General features: G+C 37.5%; 2 protein-coding genes across 5 annotated transcripts in view; one reads left to right on the forward strand and one right to left on the reverse strand.

The window, feature by feature from the left end:
- RABGAP1L (RAB GTPase activating protein 1 like) overlaps positions 1–15,972 on the reverse strand; it is a 769,947-nt gene that overhangs the window by 705,288 nt on the left and 48,687 nt on the right. The window lies entirely within an intron of this gene.
- Positions 9,949–10,507, forward strand: LOC132025975 (claudin-6-like). The gene is given in 2 exon segments (XM_059413936.1): positions 9,949–10,319; positions 10,321–10,507. Coding segments are annotated over 2 exon segments (558 nt in total).

Raw genomic sequence — 15,972 nt, forward strand, 5'->3', positions numbered from 1 at the left:
GTACAGCACAGGGAATATGGTCAATAATATCATAATAAGTCTGAATGGAAAAACATGGTAACTACACTTCCTGCAGTGAGCATTTCACAGTGCATATAATTGTTGAATCACTATGTTGTGCACCTATATTATATGCCAACTGTACCTTAATTAAAAATAAAAATACTCAAAAAACTGATTAGCTGAAATGACATAATGGAAAAGGAACAGGTATGTAAATATTGCTTGCCTCACAATGACTGAATAGTACTTTTACACTGAGTAACACTTGCCATAAACAAACAAAAACCTGTATTAAGATAGTAAGATTTATAAGTGACTGTTCGAAATCAGATTATTTTCTACTCCCTCCCTATTACAGATTTGTACATTTAGAGCCCTTATCATGTGATTTTTTAATACCTCTCACTACAGTCAGTGGAGCAAAGTATTTCCCAGCCTAAAAAATTGGGGGCTTAGCCATGTAATTTGCTTTGGTCAATGGAATACCAATAAACAAAACTTGGTCAAAGACTTTAAATGTCTTAAATTATTTGGCTTGGTCTCTTGAGCTCCTTCCATCTATCCTAAGAAGATGGTGGCCCAGGAAGTCAAGAGACCCAAAATGGAACTCATGACAAAGATGTGAATCCAATCCACAGAAGGAGGTAGAGTCTCCCTCACAGACCCACAGAATCATGAGTTAAAAACCTAATTTTTCGTTGTTGTAAGCCATCTAACATTTTGGCATTGTTATATAGCACTACCACGACAACGGCTGAGTAATTCAGTGACCTATTTAATGTCTTCAGCAGGGGCACCTGGCTGGCTTAGTCAGAATAGCATAGGACTCAGTCTCAGGGTTGTGAGTTCAAGCCCCACACTGGGTGTAAAGATTAGTTAAAAATAAATAAATAAATAAATAAGCAAACAAACAAACAAACTTTAAATGTCTTCAGTATTATTATGCTATCTTTAAATTAAATAAAAATTAGAAATAGCTAACACTGCAACTATCTCTCAAGGAGATACTGATATGGCTTTTAACTACTGCCTAAAAAATCCAGTGATTTCTGTAATTTTTATATTCCACTGAATTAAAATGTACTTCAACAGACTAATCTTCTAAAACTAATATTCAATTCTAGATATACTCAACTTGTAAAACTTTGACCCATGCATTATACTGTAGTTTAGAAAACCCTACTCAGCATTATCTCCTAGGCAATGACATAGATGAAAAATATTTTGAAAATACTCTCAAATTTTTTTAATCAGGATTGACTTTAACTCTAGATTTTTCTCTTGGTTTTTCTGCCATAATTATTTATGTAATCTATTCAAGAGTTAAGTTGATAAAATTATATACATTATATTATTGTCACTTACTGCCTGGAAAACTAACGTCTGATGGCTATACAATTCAGAGTTCAATAAACTTGGCTTAAGACTAATAATCAGTTTTGTGCCCAGCAGGTACAGGCATATGGTCAAGGGGGAAAAGAAATCCATCACGTGACAGAAGAGACCATCTACTAAGGTATCCACTTCATAGTTCTAGCTCCCCTGGTATAATAAAACCAAAGTTTTGTGATCTGTGGGCCACCATCTAACATTTGGCATGTTGTATAATGCTGCATAAAGCACACACCACACTTCTTTCTGCCCACTATGTCCATGGGAATGGTGTCTCAGCTCTATGAACACACGGGTTTCTTTATCTGAAAAATAAGGGATTAGGCTAGTTGATCTCCAAGATCTCTAAGCTCTAAAGCTTCTATATATCATTTATCTTCAAAGCTATGGCACAGAGAAAAACAATTTCTCTAACAAGTTACAGAGCCAGAAGGAGAACACAGAAATCTTCAGTTGAGAAATCTATTTACTAGCATATTACACTATTACAAACATTTTGAGTCTAATCCAACTGTCTCTTCTGCTCTCACATAATACACTCTATGAAAGTATACCAAAATACAACACCAAGCAGAATTAAGAGGGAAAACTAGTGAATTAATGTTTACTGTGTATCTCCACATAATTGGCACTTAGTTAAACAGAGGAAATGGTAATTCCCAATTTGCTGGGTCTAGCAGAGAGAGACTCAATGTAGAATCTTAAAACTTCACAAACTGGGGCACCTGGGTGGCTCAGTGGGTTAAAGCCTCTGCCTTCGGCTCAGGTCATGATCCCAGGATCCTGGGATTGAGCCCCTCATCAGGCTCTCTGCTCAGCAGGGAGCCTGCTTCCTCCTCTCTCTCTGCCTGCTTCTCTGGCTACTTGTGATCTCATTCTGTCAAATAAATAAATAAAATCTTTAAAAAAAAGTTCATAAACTTAGCAACCAGACATGGTTCCTAAGAAGACTAAGAGACTTCACAACTACCTTCTTCATCTATTCAATCTGCACAAAATCAGCAGTGAGGGGCACCTGAGTCACTGCACCAGAACAAATAAAAAAAAGAAGGCAAATGATTTAATTGGTTTTTTTTTTTTCCTTTTAAGAATACAGGCAAAGCTCTGACTTCTGTCTCTGAAACACAGGGCCCTCTGTGTTTACTATAATACTGAATATTTGTGAGATATGCCAGACTTAACACCTTTTAACCCATCAGAAGAAATTTAAATACATAAGACCCGAAAACTTCTTGGCATATAGTATACATGTTTATATGCGTTATGCATTTCTCTCTGCCTGGTTCTACAGAATTAGTGAGCCACATAAAAGAATTAGAGTTTTTGAAAATCCCTCAAATTAACTAGGTTTCAAGAAAGGCATTTTTTTTAATTTGGAAGAAATTTTTTTTTAATTTATTTATTTGAGAGAGCAAGAAAATCCCTCAAATTAACTAGGTTTCAAGAAAAGGCATTTTTCTTTGATTTGGAAGAAAAATTTTTTAATTATTTATTTGAGAGAGCAAGCACACACACACATGAGCCAGAGGAGGGGAGAGGGAAAAGGACAAGCTCCCCTGCTGAGGGGAGCCCTGTGTGTGTGTGTGGGGGGGGGGGGTATTAATCCCAGGACCCTGAGATCATGACAGGAGCCAAAATCAGACACTTATCCAATTGAGGCACCCAGGTGCCCCTGCTTTGGTAGAATTTGTAACAAGGAAAAGATACAATACTTCAGACTACTCCCTAATCTTTTGAGTAAAATTATTCAGCAGGATGCTTATGAGAAAAGTTGAGCAATATGAAAAAAAAAGTTTTAAAACCCTAAAATCAGGACTTCTAAATTGTGTTGTAGAAACTAAACAAAAACACAAAAGCACAGAATAATCTGAATATATTAATAAAATATGACATACCTAAAATTTCATAAGTAGTTTCTATGAATTTACATGTCATATGTCTACAAAAGCAAAGGGGAAAAAATTAAGTCACCATTCACTGGGAAAATAATTCAAAGTAAAAATTTTTCTAGTACTAGATTTTTCTACTTTACTCTCACGAGGCAACAAAATCCAAAGGTACTTTATCTAATTAGAAGAGCTAATTATTCAATGACCCCACAACTATTTCTACTGAATATCCCACCTACTAAAGGATGTTTTTAAATGCCTTCTGATGTTTTAAATAGGAAAAGTGTGATAAAATACAAGCTACCAGAAATCCAATATTTGAGTTTCTCATGTTACTGAATTTGCATGCTGATGTCCGTATTGGTATTTGTCATGTCTTTGAATCCTAGGTCATAAGCCACAATAGACTTGCTGCATACTGAGGGCAGAGATAGGAATATTAGACTCCATGCTCTAATACCACTCATACAGAATCCAATTAATTTTTTAACAAGCATTCACTGTTGTTGCTGATGCTGAACACGTATTATTTGACAAGCATAGTTACAGTCTTCTCCAACTGGATGTCTAAGAGACATTTCAAACTCAACATATTCAGAAATCACACTTTCAACCATTCCCTACCAACCTACCCCTCGCTCCATACTACCTTCCTACAGGTTTTCTCATCTCATTAATGACAATTCAATCCTTCTAACTTTGGCCAACTGTATCAGTCACACTATTCCTCTTGTTCTCTTTTTCTCCTTTCTCAAACTAACTAACTCTCTCCACTCTCTCAGCTTACTCTACACTACCAGGAATTACTTTGGCTCTATCTTCAAATTACATCCAGAAACCAACCATATCTCACTACCTCCATTGCCACTACCAACTCCCAATCCCACTCATCATCATCCCTTACCTAGATTATTCTAAAAGTCTCTGAAAATACTCTCTGCTTCTTTACTTGCTCCCCTATGGTCTATTTTCAAAAGCATCCAAAATGATCCTTTTAATTTAGTTCTTGCCAGTCCTCTGATAAAACTGTCCAATGGCTCCCCCATATTACTCATAATAAAAGCCAAGTGACCTTCAAAGCTATTATATGCCTGTACTACAAAGGCCCCTACTCACTACCCCATCTTACCTTACCTTTGTGACTTCTCTCCTTCAATTCTCCCCTTGTAGACTCAATTCCATTCTAAAACAATCTCCCTGCTATCCGCTTTCTCTCAAACCACCCTGGCACACTTGCTCTGGCTGTTACAAAACAGAACACTTTTCTCCCAGATGTCTGCTAACATGTTTACTTCCCTGTTCATATCTTTGTTCAAATCTCATCCTCCTCAGAGAGCTACCCTGATTGCCTTATCTTATACTACTTCCCCACCACCAATTTCCAATCCCCATTTATCCTGATCTACTTACTTTCTTTCCCAGAACACTTATTTTCTAACAAGAAATCTAATTTACTTTTGTGTCATATTTACTGTTTATTGTCTGTTTCTTCCAGCAGGATGTAGTTTCTTCAAAAGTAAGGATAATTGTTTTATTCACTGATATAACCCAAGCACCTAAAAGAATGCCTGGCATATACCAGACAGATAAACATTTGCTGAATAAATGAACGAACAACTATCCAAGACTGAGTAAATTCAAAGTTCCTAAAACTCAAGAGGACATATAGGACCCCACAGCCTGATCAGAACTTTGACTCTAAAGGATGATGATAATAGCAGACAGTTTTTTTCCCTGGGTAAATAACCAGCATACACTTGACATTACATGGAACTTACACAGGTTTAGGATATAATGAGGTAACTCTTAAAAAAAGATAGTAAACTAAAATGTTAGAGACCTCACAAAATTTCCCATTCATGCAAGGAAAACAAGAACAATAACAAGTCAACCATATTAAGAAGTTATTGTTGATATTTCTGAGAGCATGAAAATGGTGGTACTGTCATGAGAGAGTCCCTGTCTTTTGGCAATACATAGTGAAATATTCACAAATTAAATAATAGGCTGAGATTTGCTTCATAAAATCTGGGTGGGCACAGAGGAAACTAGATTGGTCATCATTTGATAACTGCTGAAAGGCCATAGGAATATTTATATCACTCACTTTGATTTTGTATGCTTGAAATTTGTATTTTATATGCTCAAAATCTGACAAAAACAGAAGAAAGTAATAGTACAGAAAGTAAAAGGGAAAAAAGCCTATACTTCCTTTAGCACCTAGCACATTATATGGCACGCAAATAAACATATGATGAAAAAATAAAATACATGTCATAACTAAGAACAGTTCCTATAAAATGGCACAATGACAAGAGCAGATTAAAACAAAAATGAGGGACGCCTGGGTGGCTCAGTGGGTTAAGCCTCTGCCTTCGGCTCAGGTCATGATCTCAAGGTCCTGGGATGGAGCCCCGCATCGGGCTCTCTGCTCAGTGGGGAGCCTGCTTCCCCCCTCTCTCTGCCTGCCTCTCTGCCTACTTACTATTTCTCTCTCTCTGTTAAATAAATAAAAGATCTTTTTAAAAAAGAAAGATAGAAAAAGAAAGGAAGGAAGGAAGGAAGGAAGGAAGGAATGCCCAAAGTAAGGCCGTCCTTCAGAGTAAGGAAAAACGGCATGCAAAGCGATGGCCACACTGACCTCAGATCTGGATGACTGGAACAGAAGGGGGACAACCCAAAAAAAGTGTCCATCTTTTTACAAGAAAAAAGGCACTGTACTTTATTCTACAAAGGTCATTCATATAAATGCAAAATATAATCAACAGGGACAAGAAAATGTGGCTGAAATTTTATGTACCAAATAATATTACAGCATAATTAGAAGGAATACTAATAGAAATGTTAAGGATCAATTTGACCAGAAAGCAAATACAGCAGGAAGAAAACAGTACCTCAACCTCAGAAAGGTCAAGTAAACAAAAAAATTTTAAGGGTATAGAAAATTTAAATCTTGTAAGTGCTAAGGTAGCATAAACTAGATATACATGGGCACCTGGGTGGCTCAGTCAGTTAATCTGCCATCAGCTCAGCTCATGATCTCAGGGTCCTGGGACTGAGCCCCATGTGGGGTGCCCTGCTTAGCAGGGAGTCTGCTTCTCCCTCTCCCTCTGTTCCTCCTCCCTGTTCATGTGTGTGTGCATTCTCTCTGGCTCTCAAATTAAAAAAAAAAAACAAAACACACACACTCTAGATATACAAAATTTTAATCCTTCAAAACAATTTGCATAACCTCTGGAAACAGTTTCAACAATTTCCCCAACTGATTAATTCTGCTCTAGTAAAATGATATTAGCCTATAGGGCTTATGGTCAAAAACAATTTTTTTAGGGCCACCCATCTAGATCATGTACAGATAATGTTTGGGTTTTGTTTTTAAATTCACATTCAAGTAACTAAAAATAAAAACATAATGGACTAAGTGCAAAAAAGTATAAATTTTCCCATCAGGAAAAGAAACTTATTTATGCCAGCTTATTCTACTAATGTGCCAAAGAGTAAGATGTGATGTATGTGTTTCACATTCTAGGAATACCAGATTTTTAGCTACCACCTACATAAGAGCTTATATAAAAACATCTCAAGTACCTATTTTAGTTTGATTTTCTCTTGCTTCTTACTCTTACTTGCCACAAAAATCTCACTTTTTTTTTAAATCTCAAATTCTTAATAAAAACAAAGAATAGAGATGTTTTTATGCTATTAATTCCCAGTACAATACTGTGAACCCTGTTGCTGATCAAAAAAGAAATGAGGTTTTTTTTCTGATTACTACAAATATTTTCATTTTGTAAAAATTTATTTTCATGTAACCTAAACCAATCATCTTAATAAATCAAAATATTATACCAGATTTCAAAGAGGTAAAACCTATTCTAAATTTGCTCTCAAGTCAAGTCCTTGAATAGAGGGTTTATTTTATGTCTCTTCCACTCTAAAAGACAAAAGTAATATCACAATCTGAAAAGTCACTTCGGGTCTGTGTTTATTACTTTATGAAAGTCTTAAAAGGTCTTATATACAAAGGTGTTATAAACAAGATCTAAACCACATGTACCATGGATTTAGACATTTTAATCATTACAGCACAAACATGTAAATATTAAAGAAAGGTAGCATATATTTGTCAAGAACTACTCAATCATTTTATAGTCTCCAACTATTAGAACAGCGGTTCTGAAGGACAGGTAAAGGAATCCCAAATATCATGGATAGAAAAGGGATAAAGGACTAGTCATAATAAGACTCGGGGTTGTGATAAAAGTTCCAAGTTGGTTGTGAATATATATATTCAACCATTTTAAATATGCCCATCCTGAAGGACTTACACTACAGAATCTCCTTATCTAATTTAATTTACACAGTATTCATTCAACTAACAACTATTAAGTGACAGGCATTATGGCAAACAATGAAAATGCATTCAAATCAAATGGGATTCTCTGCTCTCCAGAAAAGATGCCAACCACATGCCCAGAACTCCAAGAATATCTATATAGACCACAACAGATTTTTTAAAAAATAAGACAGCAGTACTGTGTTATGCTTAAGAAACAGGTAATAAAGCAGTATGGCAATGATAGGGTTATTTATGTACATAAGAGGAGTGAATAACCCTAATTAAGAAGTGAACAAATTCCGTGGTTTTCAAAAGTACATTAAGTGGATGGGCACCTAGATGGTTCAGGTAGTCAAGCATCTGACTCTTGATCTCAGGGTTGTGAGATGGCGCCCACATCAGGGTACCACACTGGGCATGGAGTCTGCTTAGAATTCTCTCTCTCCCTCTGCCCCACCCCCTTCTCTGAAAAAAAAAAAAAAAAAAGGCGGGGGGGGGGGGGGGAAGGAATACATTAAATGGAACACTGAAGGATTATTTCACCAAGAGAGATCTAAACACATCTCCCACTACCTCCCATGGGTGAGATGGGGTACTGTCTGAGTTTGGGACTAAACCTACTACTAAACCTAATACAAGAGTTCAAACTCTAATAAATATTGACAATGGGGGCCATTAAAGCCTGACTGTTAAACTCTCAACCATTAGAATCAGGTACAGACACAACTGGGTTTAATCCTGCTTCCACCATTTATAAACTTAATGACCTTAGGTAAGTAAATCTCTCTAAACTTCAATTTCATTGAATTTAAAACAGAAAAAAATAATCTACCTAAGAGTTGTTGGGAAAAATTAAATAATGTTATGTAAGTAAAAGCACTTAGCATACTGCCTGGCACTTAAAAACACTTAATACATATTAGTGATTATCATTTATTGTTCTTTTCTTCAATACTATGAACCCTGGCTCAGATATTACAGGGGCATTACCAGTATCACCTACCTTCAACTTATTTAAAGATTTAGTTTGATCCACAGCCATCTCTGATAATACATCTCAAACTCGGGATACCTGGGTGGCTCAGTTGGTTAAGTACCCAACTCTTGATTTCAGCTCAAGTCATGATCTCTGTGTCGTGGGACTGAGCCCTACTACACCAAGCTCTGTGCTCACTGTAGAGTCTGTTTGTCCCTCTCCTGCTGCTCCTCCCCCGCCAGTTTTTTTTTCTCTCTCTCTCCCTCTCTCTCTCTCTCAAATAAATGCACAAATAAGATCTTTAAATAACAATAATACATCTCAAATTCTATCTTACACTATGACCAATTCTGGGCTAGCTGAGATCTTCCACCATAAAAATGAAGAAGAAAAAAACTTCACATTCAAAAAGATTCAATACAGATTATGGGTACTTGACCGAATAAAAAAAGCAAACTTCTTTTTAAATAGATTTACTATAAGATACAGGAAAACGTGTTTACAAAATTTCTAGTTGATGTTCTCAGGACATTCAAGAGAGAATTATATACATTAAACTAGAGCACAAAGTTATGGAGGAAGATTAGGAAAAACTGTAGAGACAAAATAACATGATTTCCAAAGGCAAAACCACAACAGATCTGGATTAGATACTTCAGCAGAACATGTTAAAAACTTAAAAAACTTAAAACTTATCCCAGGATGGATAAAAGAATTAAGAAATATAAATCCTGAGTAAGAGAAATAGGAAATCAGATCCAAAAGAGATAAACTTTTAAAAAATAATAATTCCCAAGGAAAGAAAAAAATAAAACTAAAGTGAGAACTGTAATATTGAAGCCTATAATAAAAATAATTCTCAGGGCACCTGGGAGGCTCAGTGGGTTAAAGCCTCTGCCTTTGGCTCAGGTCATGATCCCAGAGTCCTGGGATCAACCCTCTCATCGGGCTCTCTGCTCCAGCTGGGAGCCTGCTTCCCTTCCTGTCTCTCTGTTTGCCTCTCTGCCTACTTGTGATCTCTGTCAAATAAATAAATAAAATCTTTTTAAAAAACAATAATAATAATTCTCAAATTATACCAGGGGCAATTCTTAGCACTTTACATAAACTCTTTTAATTCTACCCTCAAATAAGTGTATTATTATCTCCATTTTATAGATAGAGTAAACTAAGGAACAAAATGCTAAGAACCTTGCCCAAAGTCGCTAGTATCATGGCACAAATTAGAAAACAAGCAATCTGGCTCCTCACTATACAACGCCTCTGGAAGAAATATTAGTGGCTCCTAATAGTGGCTCCTATGGAGCCCTGTGCACTCCTTCACAGCTCCTCCCAACCTCAACTTTGCCATGGCTTCCACTGGTCTACAAATCCTGAGGATCATCCTAATGCTGCTTGGCTGGGTGAATGCTCTGCTTTCCAGTGCCCTGGCCCTATGGAAAGTGACTGCCTTCATCAGCAACATCACTATGGCAGCCCAGGTGGTGTGGGAGGAGCTGCAGATGTCCTGCATGGTGCAGAGCACAGGTCAGATGCAGTGCATGGTATACGCCCCACTGCTCGTGCTGCCCCAGGACCAGCAGACTGCTCGTGATCATCCTCCTGTTGGCTCTGCTTGGTCTGTTGGTTACGTGGAAGACAAGGACTCCAAGGGCCATTTGGTGATTTTCTCTGAGATCATCTTTATCATCTCAGGGATCCTGCCCAGATCCCCATCTGCTGCCAGCCCACACAACCATGTAGGACTTCTACAACCCCCAGGTGGCCAAGGCCCAAAAGTGGGAGGTGGGGCCTTCTACCTGGGCTGGGCAGCCTCTGGCCCTGCGTTGCTCAGCTGAAAGGGAGCTGCTATGCTACACCTGCCCAGCAGGCTGGGGTATCCCAGGGCTAGAATATGATATGGTCTGACACTTGCAATCCGCCACATATGTCATCTCTCAGAGTCCCTCCGAGTACCCCACTAAGAATTATATCTAATTCTGGTAGAGTACTGGGGACTCCCTTGACAAAGAAGCCTAATCCCCTGAGCTGAAGACATTGAAACAGTGATTCAGATAGCTTTGGGGCCATTTTCATCTTTTTTATTTTTCCTTTTTGGGGGAAAGGATTTTTTAAAATTTATTTGATAACCTAACCAAGGAATTCAGACTCTCTTCTGGGCTCTGCTGCTGGTATCTCTCACCTTTACACGATGGAGTCAGGGAGGTGATGCTTCAATTTCTGGATCTTTTTCCACCCTGGACATCCCCATCTTGGAGGCTCACCTAGAAGGTTGCCTGATGTTCAGTCTGTCCTCAAGAGTCCCTCCTTACCAGTCAAAACCTATGGAATGCCCAGGGGCTCTTGAGCCTCATAACACCTTGAGAAGCAAGTGGAAAGTTACCAAAAAACACCCACCCCCAAATCATCTGACCTCTGGCTCTTCTGAGTCACATCACAGCTCTGCTATCCACCCCTGACCCTCTCACCTTCAGGCCCTGCAAACTACTGTCATGCCTTCGCACACACACACACACACACACACACACACACACACACACACACCAGTTTTTGCTAAATAAAGTGTGCCCTGTCTTGTTAAAAATTTGTATCATCTTCTTTATCACTTGGATGAAGAATTAAGAACCATAATCTACTGATACTTACAACAGGAGATGAGAAATAAGGCAACAGTAAAAAAGCATAAAATTTCAAGGACATAAAGTAGAGGATGATAAAAGGAAAATCAAAAGGCTTGTCACATTAAAGTGAAAAGATTCAACACTATACTAATTATAATGAAAAAAGACATCAAGGGGTGCCTGGGTGGCTCAGTGGGTTAAGCCTCTGCCTTCGGCTCAGGTCCTGGGATTGAGCCCCGCATTGGGCTCTCTGCTCAGCAGGGAGCCTGCTTCTCCCCCCACCTGCCTCTCTGCCTACTTGTGATCTCTCTCCCTGTCAAATAAATAATAAATATAAAGAAAGAAAGAAATAGAAAAAAGACATCAACAAACATAAGTAAAAAACCTAAATCTCTTTAAGTAGAAGAATACAAAAATAAAATTAGACTTCAGTTTCCAGTGCCCCATATTAAACAGCTTAGAAATCACCATTTCATCCTAATGACAAGTAAAAACTACACAAACTGAAAAATCAACAACTCTTCTTAGCTCCAAAAGAGAGGCGAGGTGACAAGGCAAACTGCTGCTCCCCAAACTGAACAGACTGATAGGTAAGTCCAAAGAATCATAAGCCCCTGGAGCAGAAACATCCATGGCAACCAGTGCTGGAGTAGAAAAACTTGAACTATAATTGAAGCTCAGTGTGGGCAAGTCAGAAACTTGCATGGAATATCTTTCATCACTTCACTTTCAGTGGTTTTTGTCCTTATATCTGAAGTGAGTCTTTTGTAGGTAGCATGTAAATGGGTTTCCTTTTTTATCCATTCAGCCACTCTATGTTATTATTAGAAAATTTAGTCCATTTACATTTAAAGTAATTACTGATGGGCATGTACTTCCGGCAATTTTATTATTTTCTGGCTGCTTTGTAGGTTCTCTCTGTTTTCTTCTTCTCTTGCTCTCTTCCCTTGTGGTTTGATGAGGTTGTTTTTAGTGGTATGCTTAGACTCCTTTCTCATTATCTTTTGTGTATCCACCATACCATCTTTGCTTTGTGGTTACCATGAGGCTTATATATAACAATCTGTAACAGTCTATTTTAAGTTGATAAAAACCTAAGTTTGAATGCATTCTAAAACTCTCTATTTTACTCTCCCCTGCTATACCTTTTATGTTTTTGGTGTCCCCTTTTATATCTTATCTTGTATTTTTAACTAATATTGTCATTATAGCTATTTTTACTATTTTTCTCTTTTAACTTTCATTCTAGTTTGGTAAGTAACTGATTGACTACCTTTACTACATATTTACATTTACCAGTGAGATTTATATTTTCATATGCTTTCTTGTTACAACCTAGGGTCCTTCCTTGTCAGCTTAAAGAAGTTCCTTTAAAAAGCTTCTTTATAAAGCTGGCTTAGTATGATGAACTTCATTACTTATGCCTGTCTGGAAAATTCTTGATCTCTCCTTCAATTCTGAATAACACTGCAGGGTGAAGTTGCTTTCTTTCAGCACTTTGAACATATCATGTCACTTTCTTCTAGCCTGCAAAGTTTCTGCTAAAAAATCTGATAACCTTATGGGAGTTCCTTTGTATGTAATATGTTGTTTTCCTCTTGCTACTTTTAAGAGTCTCTCTTTGTCTTTAACTTTTGACATTTTAAATTATAATGTGTCTTAGTGTGAGTTCATCTTTTCTGGAACTCTCTGGGCTTCCTGGATCTAAATGTCCATTTCCTCCTCTAGGTTAGGAAAGTTTTCAGCCACCATTTCTTCAAGTAAGTTTTTTGCCCTTTCTCTCTCTCCCTTCTCCTTCTGGGACCCCTAAAATATAAATATTAGTCCACTTGATGTTGCCTCGTAGGTCCCTCAAAAGCTAGTTTCACTTTTTCATTCTTTTTTCATTTTGCTGCTCTGATTAAATGAGCTCCACTGCCCTAAATTTGATTTCAATGATCCTTTCTCCTGCTTCATCTAGTCTGCTGTTGAACCCCCCGTTATATTTTTCAGAACAGTTATTGTGTTCTTCATCTCTGACTTCTTTTGGTGCTTCTTTATACTGTTTAACTCTTTGTTGAATTTCTTACTGTTCATACACTTCTCCCAAGTTCAGTGAGCATCTTTATGTGATCATTACTTTGAACACTTCAGCATGTAAATTGCTTATCTCCATTTCATTAACATATTTTTCTGAGATTTTATCTTGTTCTTTCATTTGGAACATATTCCTCTTTATCCTCATTTTGTTTGACTGTCTGTGTTCATGCTTATCCATTTTGGGTTTTTTTAGCTTATAAAATTTTTTTTAATTTTTTTCAGTGTTCCAAAATTCATTGTTTATGCACCACATCCAGTGCTCCATGCAATACATGCCCTCCATAATACCCACCACCAGGCTCACCCAACACCCCACCCACCTCCCCTCCAAAACCCTGTTTCTTTCTCAGAATCCACAGTCTCTCATCGTTTGTCTCCCACTCCAATTCTTTTTTTTTTTTTTTTTTTTAAGATTTCATTTATTTGACAGAGAGAGAGAGAAGTCACAAGTAGGCAGAGAGGCAGGCAGAGAGAGAGAGGGGAGGAAGCAGGCTCCCTGCAGAGCAGACTGCCTGATGAGGGGCTCGATCCCAGGACTCTGGGATCATGACCTGAGCTGAAGGCAGAGGCTTTATCCCGCTGAGCCACCCAGGCACCCCTCCCCCTCCAATTCTTGAAGGAATGGTCTCGCTTAGGAAATGAACCTTACCATTCAACTAAACTATAGTTTTGGGTTGTCTCTTGAAACTTTGTGATTGTCCAAGCAGCCTATTTTATTTTTAATAGGTGCTAATTGTTGACGATGTGCCAAGACCTGTGTCCAAAACTGGACATGGTTGGGGGGGGGGGGCGGTGTCCTTAGTCAGCACCTAATTCAGGCTGATTGGAAGCCAGACCCTCAGGTAGCAGCTTTTAAAGTATACAAATATACAGTCTTGTGAAACCCCAAGCTTAGTCCTGTTGGCTACCAGACCAGGCAGTCTGGAGGTGTCCTCTGGCAACAGTTGCAAAACTTGGTAGGTAAAACTGATTCAACATTCAAAAATCAATTAATGGAATCCATCGCATCAACAAACTACAAAAAAAAAAAAAAAAAAAGGTGCATGATTATATCAATAGATGGAGAAAAACATTTCACAAAATCTAACACTAATTCATGATTAAAAACTCTCCATACACTGGAATGAAGGGCTGTCCTCAACCTTAATAAAGAATATGTTCAGAGATGACATGACTGTCTATGTAGAAAATCTGAAAGAAATTACCAAAAAAACTACCAGAAGTAATAAGCAATTACAGCAAAGTGATACACTATAGGGTTAACATACAAAAATCAATTGCTTTCCTATGTACCAGCAATGAACCTATAAATTTGAAATTAAAAATACAATACCATTTACAATAACACCCCCAAAATTATATACTTCGGTATACATATAAAATATTATGGGGTGCCTGGGTACTTCGATTGGTTGGGTGACTGCCTTCGTCTCAGGTAATGATACGAGGTTCCAGGATCGAGCCCCACATCAGGCTCTCTGCTCCTCAGGGAGCCTGCTTCTCCCTCTCCTTCTGCCTACCATTCCCTGCTTGTGCTCTTTATCTCTGTCAAATATATAAATAAATAAATAAAAATTAAAAATTATGTACAAGATGTATGAGGAAAAACTAGGAAACTCTGATGAATGATACCAAAGAAGAACTTAAGAAACGGGGAGATATTCCATGTTCGTGTATAAGAAGACCCGATCCTGCTAAGATGCCAGTTCTTCCCAACTTGATGTACAGATCTGAGGCAATCCTAATTTAAATCCCAGATATTTGCTCTGTGGATATCAACAAACTAATCCTGAAGTTTAGAGAGAGAGGCAAAAGACCCAGAATAACCAATACAATATTGAAGAACAAAATTTGAGGACTGACAGTACCTGATTTACTGCAAAGATACAGTATTCAAGATAGTATGTTATTGGCAAAAGAATAAATAGATCAGTGGAACAAAACAGAGCCCAGAAATAGACTCACATATACAGTCAAGTAATCTCTGACAAAAGAGCAAAAGCAACACAATGGAGAAAAGATAGCCTTTTTAACAAATGGTACAAAAACACTGGACATCCATGTCCAAATAAAATGAATCCACAGACATTATCCCCTTCACAGAAACTAACTCAAAATGGACCACAGACCTAAATGTAAAATCAAAACTATAAAACTCATAGAAGATAACACAGGAGCCAATCTAGATGACCTTGATGATGACTTTTTAGAGATACAACACCAGAGGCATGATCCATAACAGAAACTGATAAATTTGACATCATTAAAATTAAAATTTTCCACTCTGCAAAAGATACTGCTAAAAGAATGAAAAGATAAGCCACAGACTGGGAGGCAATATTTGAAAAAGCCATATCCGACAACAGACAGTTATCCAAAATATACAACAATTCTCAAAACTCAAGAAAAATAACCTGATTTTTAAAATGGAAAAAAGACCTTAACAGACATCTTATCAAAGAAGATATATACATGGCAGATAAGCATATGAAAATGAAGCATATGAAATAAAATGAAGCTCCACACATGTCATCAGGGAAATGCAAATTAAAACAATGAAATACCACTACACACCTACCAGAGGAGCTAAAATCCAGAACACTGACAAGACCAGATGCTGGCAAGAATGTGGAAAAACAGGAATTCTCATTCATTACTGGGGGGAATAAAAAA

The sequence above is a fragment of the Mustela nigripes genome, chromosome 10 (genome assembly GCF_022355385.1).
Source record: "Mustela nigripes isolate SB6536 chromosome 10, MUSNIG.SB6536, whole genome shotgun sequence".
Lineage (NCBI taxonomy): Eukaryota > Metazoa > Chordata > Mammalia > Carnivora > Mustelidae > Mustela > Mustela nigripes.